This window comes from Melospiza melodia, chromosome 5 (genome assembly GCF_035770615.1).
Source record: "Melospiza melodia melodia isolate bMelMel2 chromosome 5, bMelMel2.pri, whole genome shotgun sequence".
In the NCBI taxonomy this organism is placed as follows: domain Eukaryota; kingdom Metazoa; phylum Chordata; class Aves; order Passeriformes; family Passerellidae; genus Melospiza; species Melospiza melodia.
In genome coordinates this window covers 69,016,212-69,031,204 of record NC_086198.1, presented here as the reverse complement: position 1 = coordinate 69,031,204, position 14,993 = coordinate 69,016,212, and the positions used below count along the sequence as shown (strand labels likewise).

The 14,993-nt window shown below is 43.6% G+C and overlaps 2 protein-coding genes across 2 annotated transcripts in view; one reads left to right on the top strand and one right to left on the bottom strand.

Moving 5' to 3' along the window:
* PPAT (phosphoribosyl pyrophosphate amidotransferase) overlaps positions 1-3,466 on the bottom strand; it is a 43,286-nt gene extending 39,820 nt beyond the window's left edge. Inside the window, exon 1 of the mRNA XM_063157223.1 lies at positions 3,319-3,466. Within this exon, the coding sequence (XP_063013293.1) occupies positions 3,319-3,446 (128 nt within the window). The 5' untranslated portion in view covers positions 3,447-3,466. The remainder of the gene's footprint in view (positions 1-3,318) is intronic.
* A 449-nt stretch (positions 3,467-3,915) lies between these two features.
* LOC134418646 (multifunctional protein ADE2) lies at positions 3,916-14,021 on the top strand. The gene is made up of 9 exons (XM_063157224.1): positions 3,916-4,042; positions 4,641-4,838; positions 7,678-7,856; positions 8,491-8,670; positions 8,762-8,875; positions 10,626-10,709; positions 10,813-10,993; positions 11,983-12,141; positions 12,783-14,021. Exons 1-9 carry the CDS (start codon positions 4,024-4,026, stop codon positions 12,947-12,949), a joined length of 1,281 nt encoding a protein of 426 aa, XP_063013294.1. The 5' UTR covers positions 3,916-4,023; the 3' UTR covers positions 12,950-14,021.
* Positions 14,022-14,993: the final 972 nt, after the last annotated feature.

Genomic DNA, 14,993 nt, shown 5'->3' with positions numbered 1-14,993 from the left:
AGTGACTCTGTTCCCTGGCTTACAAAATGCAGAGATGATTTAGACCATCCACTTTTAAGCCTTGTTAATGTTGATGCCAGAGTAACATGATTTGTTTGAGCAGAATTAAGTTAATGAGCATTCACTGCTAAAATTCACTACTGTAAAATGTTACCAAGGTTTCAAGTTAAATTGATAACATGCTTTAAGTGTGTTGAAGGCCTTGATTAGACTGAGAGTAAGAATATTCTGGTTTTTGTTTTAATTCACAGTTCACCATTACAAAGTTAAAGCCAATAAAACTCTCTGTTCTAACTTCTGGTGCAAAGGAGTGAGAATTAAAGCCTCAACAACTAACAGTTGATTTTTAATTATTGAAAAAAAATGCAACCCTAAACAACTTTTAAAGTTGTTTCTGCTAATGTCACAATAGTGAAACTACAAGTATCTTTTGTCTTTGATTATGAGTCTACTTGTGGGCTCTCAAACTTTGCTTACATGTACACATCAATTTTTAATGCAGAACAGTTTCAGTGAGGGAAGCTGCAAGCACTGCTCATGCACACCACTGAACACATGCTCCAGTATTTTGGTTGCATGATGAAGCATACAGAGTTTCAAGTTTTCAGCTGCAAACATCCACAGTGAAGAAAATCTCTTCAATGCCACACTAATAAAAAGTATCAACTCATTCTTGGCCATTTATCAGAAACAGCCAAGTCCTTCACCTTGCTGCAACCAGCTGTATCAGAACACAAAGCACAAAGAATTTATGTTGCATGTTTTTGTGGCCTCTAACAAATACTCTGGATTTTTACATATACAGGTAAGATTTCAAAGATTAGAAATTATAACATGTTCTCCTCTTTGTGGCCCAGGCATCTCAGAAATGCAGCTTGATACAATGCCATACTTTAATATTCTAATATTCTAAATTTTAAAATCTGAGACAAATTAAGGGCCAAATTCTGTAATTTGATTTATTGCACAGGACTAATTTGAATATAGAAGAACATGCTTATATCAAAGGGCAGCAATCATTACATAAATATCCTAACCAATTTGAAGGTGATGTCTAAGGACTGTATTTTCTAGTGGCCAGTCAAATTTATGTTAGTCACTCAGGCCTGACTTGGATAGCCCATTAATACTTACTATAACCTTCTTTCATATTTATTTCTTTTTAAAGACCTATGGTTAAGAGACGTGTCTTCCTTTTTAACTTCAAAACCATGGGCCTAATGTAGTTTACTGATTCAGTTAATGCTAAACTTTAACTCTGGTTTTCAAGAGACATTCCAAAAAGTAAAAAGAAAAATAGCTGTTATCTTGTTACTTCCTGATCGGGATGGCAGCTCTTCTACCCATTGGAATAGGAAATGCAAAGAGAGAAACATTAGCAGAGAATAGGAACATTAACATCACAGCTATTGAACACAACTTTATTGAGTGCTTGCAAAGGTATACCTAATAGAACAGACTGTTTCACTTTTTTCACAGGTGCAATATTTGTGCCTTTAGGAAAGCATCCCTTAAAATTTTTGACCATTACTGAGTTAGATCAGAATCAGAGGTAGTGTATATATGCCTCTAGGCTTTTAGCTTCCTGTAGAATTTGTGAATGAACAATGAATTTCAATCATGGTATAAATATTGGTGTGTACAGTTGTATCCTCCACGGGGGATATCTGATATTAAAAAGGTCAAGCAAATTAAATATATTTGTCAAGTGCCCATCAAAGAAAAAAAAACAAAAACCAAACAACGCATATTGAAAAGCTGAAATAAGGTTGCAATGAAAATTGAGATAATAAGATACAAAATAATAAAAATACATCAATCCCACCTAAAATACTCCAGGTCTACCAGTGTAAATGTAAGCACAAACAAGGTAAGATTATTTCCAACCTCTTCAGAGAAAATCCATGCAAGCTAAAACGAGACTATTGTTTCATTTTACATGGAAACCATGGCTTTGTTCCTGGGACTTTGGTTGTATCACTTCAAATATAAACATTTTTGGTGGACACTGGCAAAATATATATACCTGCAGTTGAAAGAGAATTATTAGCATACGAGAGTCAGTAGGAATGCAGCATTTTAACAGGAAAAGTATATGAAACTCTACTGTAATAAACAGAAAATGTCCATGCAAACGATTTCCTATTGTTGGTCCAAAACCAGAGCAACATTTGCATGCCTGTGACCTGAGAAATACAACGAATGTATTTTATCTATTCAGTGCATGTGTACTTACCCATGCCCAGGTTACCTAGGTAGCCCACCTACTAGACTGTCAGGAGCGTGTTTACTGAGCACACTTGGAAACCAGCTGTGGAATCAAGCACAGCAAACGGGCTCAGCATGTACTACTGAACGATCTTGTGCTTGCCTAGCTGTGCATGTGCTCCCACAAGGACGATATACTTTTCTGGCACCACTGAAAAAATGACTGGTATATGTCACTCCATACCATTATTATTTTGAATACCAACCAGATGGAAGCAGAACCCAAACTTCATTCTGTAGTTCTGCATCCACATGGATGACAGTGAATCAGGTCTGTTGTACACTGCCGTAGAGACGTCAGGTAGAAGTTTTACTGTATCGTGATGATGAATCTAAACCACTAACGCCAGTAGGAGCCTAAAAACGCTTAAGAACTGCTCAGTTTCGGTAGCCTCGAATTGTGTGACTTACACTTTAAAGTGAGCATCTTGAGAATGACGGCCGGGCCTCCCGCTCGGGGCGGCGGGTGCATTCCGCTGCGGGCGGCGTACCCGCTGCCGCCCGAGGCTCACTCCCGCTGCCCGGGGCTCACTCCCGCTGCCCGGGGCTCACCCGCGCCGCCGGGAGCTCATCCCCGCTGCCCGGGGCTTATGCCCGCCGCCGGGAGCTCAGCCCCGCCGCGCGGGGCTTACCCTCGCCACCTGGGGCTCGGCCACGCCGCCCGGGGCTCAGCCACGCCGCGGGCTCCGCGCAGGGACGGGCGAACGCCCGGGCCGGTGGCGCGGGCCCGGTAGCGAGAGCGGGTGCGACTCAGGCGAGATGCAGCCGAGGTCCAAAGGCGTTCGACAGCTCTCCTTCGGCGGGACCGGCTCGGGAGGCAGGAGGCGGAGGGGTGCTCCTTGCCCTTCGCCTCCGGGATGCTGCCGGGGCTCCCCGCCGGGGCGGAGCGGAAGGGACCGGTCGGAGCGCTCCCCTCTCCGAGCGCTCCTGCCGCCGGAGACCCGAGGCCCTGCAGGCTGCACGTGCCGCCGCACGGCCCCGAGCAGCCGCCGCGGCCCGCTCCGACACCGAGCCGCGTCCGGGCACATCCGGCCCCTGCGCCCCTCTTACCTGTGCTGCAGCCCCACCAGCCCCAGCGTGATTACATGGGGCACGTCCAGCTCCGTGGGCCACGCGCCCGAGGCGATGCAGCCGAACACGCCGCACTCCTCCCGGATGCCCAGCTCCTCCAGCTCCATGGCGCGGGCAGCACGTGGTGGCGCGGCGGCCCCGCTCCAGCTCCTGGTCCCGCTCCTGCGGCTCCCGCGCGCTGCTGCCGGCGGCGCGCTCAGCCCACAACGCCGCTCCGCCCGGGGATCCCGGTGGCCCGCCGGGCGCCTCCCGCCCTCATTTACATACGGGGGGGGCGACACCGCACCCCCGGCCCGCTCCGCCGCCTCGCCCGGCCCCGCCTCTCCTAGAATCCGCTCTGCCCGCCACGCCGCGGGACGCCCCAGGCCCAGGGGATGTTTGCCCGCGGGGTGAGGATGCGGGGGGCCCGGGCGCGGCGTGGCGTCGGCATTGGCCGGGCAGGGGGCGGGGGCTGTGTTTGCACAGGACGGGGTCGGGGGGGGGGTGATGCTGCCGTCCGGGGTTCGCTCGGGGGGCTCGGCGGGGCCGCCCCGCGGCGTAGGGCGGCGATTGGCGGGCGCTGTCGCGGCCCGCTGCCCGGGCTGCCCGCCCCTTCCGCCGGCCCCTTCTTACCCCGGCGGCCGAGCCCTGCGGTGTGCGTTCAGGTTCTCTTCTGTGCCCTAGGTGCCCGCGCCCGCCGCAGCCATGGCCCCCGCAGCATCAGGTAACCGGGCGGCCGTCGGGGGTGGGTCGGTCGGTCGGAGGTTCCGCTCTCGTGGGGCCGGTGCCCGCTCAGCGGCTTGGGGTGTAGGTGCTTGAGTACCAACTTTTTCTCGGAGTGATTTTAAATTTTTGAAGTTTTTTTTATTTTTTATTTTCCCGCGGGTAGTCGCTCGTACGCGAGGGTGGGCACGGCTGCAGGAGAGGTGTTGAGGGCAGCTCCAGGCGCAGGATGCTGGGGGCGGCAGCCGCCCCGCGCCGCTCGTGTGGCGGAGCTCCGGGACTCCCCCGAAGTTTGAAGGAGCAGAAAAGCAGCGGGGCTCTCGGCCGCCGCGCTCAGGCGGCAGTTCCCGGCTGCCCGGGGCCGTGGGGACGGCCGGGACACCGCCGGAGCGGCTGGCGCGGCCCCCGTGCTGTCGGGCGGGAGCCTTGAGCGGGGCTCTGGGCCTCGCTGCTGGGGGAACGTGGCCAGATCGCCCCGTGGGTCGGGGCTCGGGGAGCTCCTCGTGGTCGGGGTGGCTCTGCGTGCGGAAGTAAACAAATCTTTGCGATGCAAATATGACTTTTTTTTTTTTTTCGTGTTTTGTGTTTTGTTCCTCTAGACTTGAAGCTTGGCAAAAAAGTTAATGAAGGTAAAACGAAAGAAGTGTACGAGCTGCCAGATATCCCGGGATGTGTTCTCATGCAGTCAAAAGACCAAATAACGGCGGGAAATGCAGCCAGGAAAGACCGAATGGAAGGGAAGGCTGCCATTTCCAACACAACGACGAGCTGTGTGTTTCAGCTGCTTCAGGAAGCTGGTCAGTATTTTAAAGGCAGCGTGTGTATGCTTGTATGTTTCAGGCGTTATTACAAAGCAGTATTGTTTTATAAAAGAGTTTAACCTGCCTTGAGGCTTTTGTGGTTTTTAGTCTGTTTTTTATTAGCTTTTAATTATGCTTTTTTCTATGGTACTTAAGAGCTGGGTGAGTGACTTGTTCGTTTGGAACACGAGAGTGTCTGCAGTAATCTAGTGTTGCAGATAACTGCAATAGTTTCTCCTGGTTGTTTGGACGTGCCTCTAATCCCCTTCCCTCTGCTTTTGTCAGGTCTTCCATATCCTACACTTCCTTACCTGTAACTCTGGGCTGGATGCATCTGCCTTGCTTTACTACATGTGCGTGCATAGAACACTTATAGCTAGTGGTACTACACAGTGTGTCTAGGCATTGTGAAATCTGTGTATGTAAGCTGAAACATAAAATTAAAGTGTCTTTTCCCCCCCTCAGTTGTGTGTTATAGCAGCATAAACTTCCTGTAAGCTTTGTACATAACACTTGCAAGGACCACATTGCAAAATACATTTTTCAGTCTGTATTGAGTATATCAGGAGCCTAATCTTTACTTTCAAAGATTCAAACTCCCTGATGCTAGCAGGGAGTTTTATAGAGAACATAACTTAAGTCACTCAAGTAAGTTTAGCACCTCACTTCCAAAAATGGAGCTGGTGGTTTTGCTTTGAGAAAGCATTTTAAAGTGTCTTTGAGTAGTTGGCAAGTTGCAAAGAGGAATTTGTGCTGGTGGTGAGACTGCTAACAGGATTGGAATACAGGCACTACTAAGCTTAGCTAAGATTGCTTATAAACTGTGTGCTCCATGTGCTTTGAAACAGTCGCACAAAGAATGCTTCAGGCACCAGCTGAGTTACTCTAGAATTGCAGTATCTGTTACAAGGTGTGGTGATAGCTAACTGTGAAGTCCTAGCATGGCTCGTATGGGGAAGAGAAAGATGGTTTCACTAGAGTTATAGCTTTGTCTCAGCCCATATTTTACACAGAAATACATACCAGAAATACAGACTGGTGTAATCCCCAGTCACAGGCTTTCTTGGGAAGCCTGTTGTGAGTATACTACTAAGAAGCCTCCTAGGTATTTGATTATTTTTGCAGTCGATTAAAACTTCTAATATTCATTTAGGAGCAATTAGTAAGATGTTTTGCCCAATTCTTGAATAGTGATAGTTAGGATAACAATCAAAATACTTCATATCCTACAGATGTGTGCGCTTTTAACAAGAAGCCATTCTGTTGACCTCTCAAAAACCCATGAGTGGCTAGTACTCATAACTTCCACAGGTGCCATGGAAAAACACGCAGAGTAAACTGCAGCTGCATTTTAAAGCAACTAAAGAACTTTGAGGTTCTTCTGCAGTTTCCTTCTTGCCGTGGTTTAGATGCAGATAGTGGAATTGCCTTGTTGTAGAGGGTGTTTGCTTGTTTGCCTTGCGCAACTCTTTACCTGCTCTTTCAGAGGTGATGATTTACAAAGTTCTGTTTAAGTTTCTCTCCCTTTTAGAATAGAGCTAATGTCAGCCTAGCAAAAGCACACATCTGCACTGATGAATAATGTCATAGTAAACCAGATGGGGCCTTCATGTGCGTTTGATTATTTAAATTGTTCTGCCTTTGAAGGAAATGCTCTGAACATTGAAGAGTCAGTGTTCATGTTTTGAGACTTTTTGCTTCTTCCTTAATGGTTCTGGAAGTGGAATGGAGTAGAACTGCTCGGTTTGACTGAGTGCAGCTCCTTTGCCTTCTGTTTCTGGCAGATGCTGACTGGGCTTGGCAGTTGTCTTGCCCTGGTCAGGTATGCGACACAGAGTCCCCAGGCAGGTGCAGAGCAGAGCTGCTTTATGGCAAAAACCAGGCTTTCTTAATCAGTTAGCCCATTGTCAGCTACATAGTTTTAAATCATAACAAACATAATTCAACCACCATAACCCACGATGTGAACACACCATAGTTATAGAATTTGTTTTTCTACCTCTAACTCAGCAGACTCACTAGTCTTTTTCTAGTTAGCCTTTTCTACTTAGCCAAAGTAACAGGCCTGAGCCATGGTCTTACAAGGCCTTCCTTCTGTGGGGTTTTACCTATCTGCAGCAGTCAGGGAGAAAGGTGGGATTTTCCTCAACAGTGAAATTGAAAAAAAGAGCCATTTTGCACTTAGGGTGCTGATCTGCATGTTGGCTGTCCCTGTTTAATATGTAGTCCATCATCTTACAATTATGTGAGAAGGTTAACTTGTGGCAGCAGGTTTGAGTGCACATGATTCTCAGTCTGTCTTTTGCCTAATAAATCACCAAGATCTAGTGTCCTAAATAACTTGATTTGTGATGAAAGGGAGAACAAAGCTGTCCTCTCTGCCCCATCTGCTTTTATTAAGCAAACCTGTAAAGACTGCTGTGCTCTGTTACTCCTTTGAAAGGCTCCAATTACTGTTCAATCTATAATGAATCTTTCACCAGAGAACATGGTTGGGTACTTGGTGGCTGCTGTTTTGTTTTTTTTTTAAACAAACAAAAACATTGTGAAGGATAGATTTAATTTTTAAGGCTCTGTGAACAGAATTATAAAAATAGGATTTCTGAGTTAAAAGTTATTTTTGTATGATAAAATTTGCAAAACTAATGACTGGTGGAAGGTACTTGTCTTTTGCAAGGCTAGAGTGGGCAAAAATACCATGAAAAGATTTAGTGTGTCCCTTAAGTCAAGGGAAGGACAAGATTCAGATGTACTTAAAATTAAAGATGTTTGTGACTACTGTTCTAGCTGTGGAGTGCTCTTACTAATGGAACTAAGCTGCTGTCTTTTCATTTAGGCATCAAAACAGCTTTTGTCAGGAAACAGAGTGACACAGCGTTCATAGCAGCTCACTGTGAAATGATCCCAATTGAATGGGTGTGCAGAAGAATTGCTACTGGCTCCTTCCTCAAGAGAAACCCTGGTGTCAAAGAAGGATATAAGTTTTACCCACCCAAAATTGAGATGTTTTTCAAGGTAAGCTTCCTTTCCTGTGATGTTAATCAATCTTAAGCAGAGCTAAAATTCTGTATCATCTCCTTTAAAATGCTGACAGATAAAGCAAGTAGTGCTAGTGTCTGACCAATCCTCTTACTCTCAGTAGTTTTGCCATTCTAATGTTTTCTTGCATTCTTATCTAAAAGCTGTTTTGTCCCACGTCCATGCAGTAGTGGCTTACAGTACAATCAAAGAATAACAAACCAAGCTGTACTGAAAATCACAAAAATGTAGGTATAAGGGCTTTTTAGGCATAAGCTTAATACATCAGCTGAAACAGATGAAGAAATTAAACAGTGGTTGTATGGTGAGGGTAACTAGCTAGCTAGTCCTTTAGGATTCTGAACTCCTTTGGGAATGTGTGCTTATAGATGTGTCTGGTGAACTATAATCTAAAGTGTTTGTGGTGTACCCTGTTATTCTTAAAGATGGTCAGGAGTTACAAGTGTTTTCAATGTTACTGTCATTTTTTTAATGCTAATCATAAAATATTAGTTTGAAGCCTGTATTTGTTACTTAAGAAAAAACACAAAACCTTGTATCTTTTAATGGCTGTTTTCCTCCTATAGCAAGCTTAAATTGCATCATGTATTTGTTCTGGTTTTCTTAACAGGATGATGCTAATAATGATCCACAGTGGTCTGAAGAGCAAATAATCGAAGCAAAATTCTGTTTTGCTGGACTTACAATTGGCCAGACTGAAGTGGACATTATGTCTCGTTCTACTCAAGCCATTTTTGAGATCCTGGAAAAAGCATGGCAGCCCCAAAACTGCACTCTTGTAGACCTGAAGGTAGAAGAATCTAATTTCTCATGATCTTGCTTTTGACAGGGAAAAATAGCACTGTATAATTACTAAAATAGGATTCTTACTGTCTTTTTAGATCGAATTTGGTGTTAATGTGCTGACAAAAGAAATTGTTCTTGCTGATGTTATTGACAATGATTCATGGAGACTGTGGCCAGCAGGAGACAGAAGCCAGCAAAAGGACAAACAGGTGGTGCTTTAATCTTTACCTTCCAAGTGAGCAGGGAAGAAGAATGAAGAAAGTAAAGCCTACAGTTTACCATTTGCTTTCAGAGTGACTTTTTCTAGGTGGTCTAACCTTGTTACAGAGCAGTTTGTATGGTCCCTTGTGTCAAAACCTGTTCTCATTAAATAATTTCTCTGGTTTATGGTAGGAAAAAATCCTGTCTGTATATCTTCAGCTGGAATACCCAACAGCACTATTGACTGGAGCTGTCATAGTGAAGTGTGGGGTTTCCAGGATTGATAAGGATTTCTGACTTGCACAGATACTAAAATAGTTGATAACAGGTGGGAAGAATAGAAGCTTTAGTTCCCAGGTCTGCCTCCAAGTTTCTCCGTTTATTCAGAGATTAATTACTATTATCCTCTACTAGTAGAGAACTGCTGATACTTAAGAGGGAACTGCGGTGAGGATGCTTTTCTTTGTTATTTAATGTGGTTAACCATGAATTCAATAATGTTGCCTCCAAAAGTGTTGCTAATAGCCTGTGCCCACATGAGGCCTGCAAGCAAGTTTAAATATAGGACAAGTTCTGTTTCAAACTTACACTTCACAAATATCTCTGAATTACCAGATGACAAGTTATGAAGGAGCTGGTTTGGGAATGCTGCTGCCAGGAGTTTGTCATGGTTGTTGAGACAACATGTGAGAGACCCTGTGAGAGAAAGTGTTGTAAGCCATGGGGGAAGATTTCAAAGTGTACCTGGGAGGAAGTGTATTGATTTTAAATTGGGAAGAAAAACTGCTCTGTTGTTAACTTGACCTGAATTATGTAGTAGCATGCTTGAGTGAATTGCTCTGACAGTCTCCTAAAATAATGTACATGATAATATAATGTAGAACCTAGGCTGCTACAGTGCTACTGCAGGCAATTGTGTCATGAAAAATCCAGTTTTAAAGAAGTTGTATGTTTTTCCTTAAATTTTCCCTGTGGAAAGCTTCCAAAATCTTAATATCCCTGTGGCTGAAAGTCTTTTGTGTTGTACATGGGCATAAATTGCAATATAGAAGGCTGTTTATGCTTGGAATTGCTAGAAACTGTGTAAATATTTCATTTGAGGTATAATAATAATTCTTACCAATTATGGTAGCAAAATTAGTCTTTTGTGTACCCAAACCTTATTAACTTTGCTGGTTTTGGCTGGCAGTGGCTAGTATGAGGCTGTGTTTTGAATTTGTCCTGAAGAGGAGGTTGATAATAAAAATATGTTTTTGTTACTGCTGAGCAGGGCTTACACAGACCCCAAGGCCTTTTCTGCTTTTGGTACTGCCACACTGGCGAGGAAGCTGGGGATGTGTGGGAGGCTGGGAGGAGACACAGCTGGGACAGGTGACCCCAGCTCACCAAAGGGATATTGCAGATCATGTCATGTCAGTATATAAAGTGTGGGGGAAGGAGGAACTGGTTATGGGGAGATGTTTGGAGTTGATGGTGTTTCTTTCCAAGTCAGTTATGTGTGATGGGCCCTGCTCTCCTGGAGATGGCTGAACACCTGCCTGCCCATGGGAAGCAGGGAATGAATTCCTTCTTTTGTTTGTGCAGCTTTTGCTTTGCCTGTTCAAATGTCTTTATTGCAACCCATGAATTTTCTCAGTTCTACCTTTCAGATTCTCTCCCTGATCTCTGGTGGGGGAGTGAGTGAGAGGCTGTGTGGGGCTTGGCTGCTGCCTGGGGTTAAACCACAACACTTCAATGCTTTTGTTTTCCTTTTTCCAGTCCTATCGGGACCTGAAAGAAGTGACTCCTGAAGCACTGCAAATGGTTAAGAGAAACTTTGAATGGGTTTCAGAAAGAGTGGAGGTACTTGTTTTTATAAACAACACATCTAGACTTTGATAACTGCGTGCCTTCAATCCTGTTGACTGCTTTTATTTCTCCTTTCCCTCTCCACTCTTTACTCTAGTTGCTTCTAAAAACAAAGAGCCAAGGTAGAGTTGTGGTGTTAATGGGATCTTCTTCTGACCTCAGTCACTGTGAAAAAATAAAAAAGGCATGTGCAACTTTTGGAATTCCTTGTGAATTAAGAGTGACTTCTGCTCACAAAGGGCCAGATGAAACCCTGAGGATCAAAGCAGAATATGAAGGTAAATGCCAAGAAATACTGTTTTGGATTGACACAGCATCATGTTTCAGAATGACTTGGCAACTTAAAAGATGGATGTGGGGTTTTTCTATTTTTTTTTGTTAAACAGAACACCAAGCTGTGTTATAGTTGTGTTTCACAGTTGCTAGTAGCATGACTGCTATAGGTAATTTTAGAGTAATGTATTGTCCTGCTGTGCTGCCACACCTTCCATTACTGAAAGCCTAACCTCTTTTATCTCAGTATCAGAAATGCTTTGCCCAAGCCCTGATCATGTTAATAGATTTACTGTAGTACCTTCTGGTGATGCCAGAGTTTCTGAAACAAGGCAGGACAGCATTTTCTCTGACTGACTGAATATTCTCATGTGTTGTATTAGGCAGATGTTGCTCCCACCATGTTTTTTCTGTTTGATGAAAACATTCTTGCTTAATACTCTAGATGCCACGAGAAAAAAATGCTTGCTTTAAATTACTCTCTTTGCCAAGAAGACTTAACATCTCTTCAAAAGTGTGTCTAGCCTAGCAGAGGAGATACAGGAATTATTTATTTCTGTGGGAGTATACGCATTCTATGCATACCATTCTACTTGGTGAAACTACAAATGTGGTAACCACAGTTAAAACATTTACTTTGAGGTGAACTGTTTCAGATTTAAGGAGAGGAACACTTACAGATGCCAGAGGATTAATGGCTATGTTCTTTGTAAAGCTAAGCAGCACCTACCTCTTCCTCTGATAGAGACTTCCCCTCAGAGGCAGAGTAAGAAATGCTAATTTCAGCTGTGTAAACATAGCTGGAATTTAAGGATGTAAGATTTCTTAGAAGATATTTCTCTAAAAGAGGAAGTTGGACACAAAATATTAGTGCCATGTGATGGAATTGAAAAGATGACTGCAAACACAGCTGTGAACTCAGACAAAGCTCCATGAAAGCAAGTGGTAGAGAACAAGGAGGATTGCTTATCTCCAAATGTCTTCCTCCCCACAGGAGATGGAATCCCAACAGTGTTTGTTGCAGTGGCTGGCAGAAGCAATGGCTTGGGGCCGGTGATGTCTGGTAACACTGCTTACCCAGTTGTCAACTGCCCTCCACTCTCAGCTGACTGGGGTACTCAGGATGTGTGGTCCTCTCTCAGACTACCCAGTGGTAAGATGATCTTCAACTTATGCTCTTGTTCTGATCTAGCTCCATTTTTCTGTTCTTATTCTACTGTACACACAAGGGGCAAAGCATTGGAAAAGCAGCTGGATCAGCAAAGTATGTGGAAATCTGTCACATGCAGGCTTTGACTTCTTAATGGCAAAAAGCCCAACAGAGACAGCAAAGATTACATAGAAATAATCCTTAAAAAATAAGCCTTGGCTTATCCTTGCTGAACTTTTTGTTTTGAAATTGAAAATAATATTAATGGGAATTTAAGTAATTGAATTTTGATGCATTTTCCTTATGATCAAAGATCAAATAGTATCTTTCTCAACAGTCAGTGTAGGTAAACCTCAACACTTAAGTACTAATTTTTACCTGTAGTATTTTTAACTTAGTAACTTGAGTGGAGGCCCAGAAATCTGTTACCTCTGTATAAGGGAGTCATTTGCAGAATGGCTTCTGGTGTGAAGTGCCACAAAGCAGTCACATTAAAAGTAATGGAACATGTGACACTTCAATAGCTGTAAAACTGGTCATGTGGCTCCTGGAAGCTGAAAGCCTTGTCTTTAATTGTTCTTCAAAGAAAATGTTTTGTTTCACTATAAACTATGCTTTAGTAAGTGGCATTCTCTTCTCTGCAGGTCTTAGCTGTCCCACTACTCTGTCACCTGAAGGAGCTGCCCAGTTTGCTGCCCAGATATTTGGGTTGAACAACCATTTAGTGTGGGCCAAACTGCGATCAAACATGTTAAACACCTGGATCTCCCTGAAGCAGGCTGACAAAAAACTTAGAGAGTGCTCCTTGTAAGTCACTCTAACAAGTAACTGTTATTGGTTACACAATGATAATGGTGTGTGCATTTTCATTCATATTAGGATTTACCCCTGGGTGAGCTCAGAAGTCCTGCATCATTTCTTGCAGAAGAAAGCATTGTTAGAGCAGAATAGGAAGTTTGTTGTGTTGTCATCCTTCCCTTGTGTATTTTTGAATATAACAGCTAAGTAGAGATGGGGAAGTAGAACTTTAGGCACTCTTAGGTACTCTTTCTGTTGCTCCAGAATGGTGCTGTTCTGCTTTTTAGCCTATAATGTTAACTACAGACTATGTCAAGAGAATGATTTGGTACAATCTTGATAGAATTCAACTAGTCTTCTGCATTTCTGTAATAGTAACATTCTTATATAGTGTTAATCTATATCTTGAACCTTATTAACTGAACTGGATTGCTGACAAAGGCCAGTGTTGATGCTGTTCTGCTTGCAATGATGGTATGCTTTCTTTAGCAATAAAATGGCAACATATACTGTATTAATAGGAAAAGAGTGTGGAAAAATGTCTTAAGAGCCTGAAATAAATACATGCCTTATTTTAAAAATGTATATACATACATGTATCTTTTCAAAAAAATGTGTATGTGTATATTTACCCCATTGATATCTGTTGGAATGATGTGATGGAGTTGACACCAATTTGCTTGTTCATAACAAGCCATAAATACAAATGGCTTGAGTGACCTGTAACTTGGCTTGTTGCCTGTTTGCTCTAACTCTTGCCAAGTCCAGGCTTTGTCCTTTTAAAGACTAGGCAGATGTACCTTCAGTAGTTCTGTAGGGGCTGTGATGATGTTGGACTGTCTTCATACACTTCAATAACTATAGCTATTCTGTGTCTATATTTCCTCACTCTGTTTCTGTGGAAATTTTACTGAACAGGGGAACAAATACTAAAGCAACAAACTTCTGGGGGGAAATCTAAGCATGACTTTTTTGTCTTTGCACACACCAGTCTTCTGAGTAAGTAAGATTCTAACATATATGCAATTACTCAAAGTATGTAACACCTATGCTTTTACAATTCTAAATAAACTATTGAATGCAAATCTGCTTCATGGAGATTTATTGAGTAAGTACACTCAAAAGTAGCTATCAGCTGTGGTTTGTAACTTCAGGACTGCAAATTAGGTAATAATCTTGGAAGAAGCTTATGCACTAAAACCTGCATGGAACACTATTAGGTGACAGCCTTCTGAAAGATGCTCTGCTCTTTGATTGTCTCAGGAGTGTTTTGTTCATTAAGTACTCCTCTGTGATGGTGTGGTGGGTCAGGCTTGCCCTGTGGTGAAGAACTGGATTAAGTGTTGCTGCTGGCCTTCTTCACAGGCACTGACCACATTTTATGTGTATCAGTGTAGAAGAGCTCTAAACAGTGTTCCCTTGAATGCAAGGGTTTAAAATTGGTCACAGCGTATTCTAAAGTAAAAGAACTAGAACTCTTCTTAAGCATGAGGGCAGTTGCTTTTGTAATGAATCTCTAAATGAAGTATCAATAATAGTGAGGATTAGTGAAGAACAAAGAGGCTGAAACTCCTTTGTGGCATGATCTAGATGAGGGCATTTATAGTCTATTGCTAGCAAATTTGCAAATAACATCAAGTTGGGCTGGCATGTTGATCTGGGTGTGTTTAGCCTGGAGAGGGCTCACAGGGAGGGACCTCAGTGCCCTCCACAGCTCCCTGAAGGGCGGCTCAGGCTCAGTGGGGAGGGGTTCGTCTCTCCTGCTGTGCCTGCCGTGAGAGGACAAGAGGAGATATCCTAAAGCTCAGACAGCGGAGATTAACATGAAATACTAGAATTTCTTTTCACTCTCAGTGTTGTCAGGCTCCGGACTAGGTTGCCTGGGGAGGTGGAGTCACCAGTCCCTGGAGGTGGTCAAAAGGTGTCTGGATCTGGTACTGGGTGATAAGGTCTAATGCTTTAGGGGTTGCAGTGATAATGCAAGGGTCTCTTCCAACCTAGATGATTCTATATTGTATTTGTGGAAGCAGTGACTTCCAAGTAAAGATCCTCAGGAC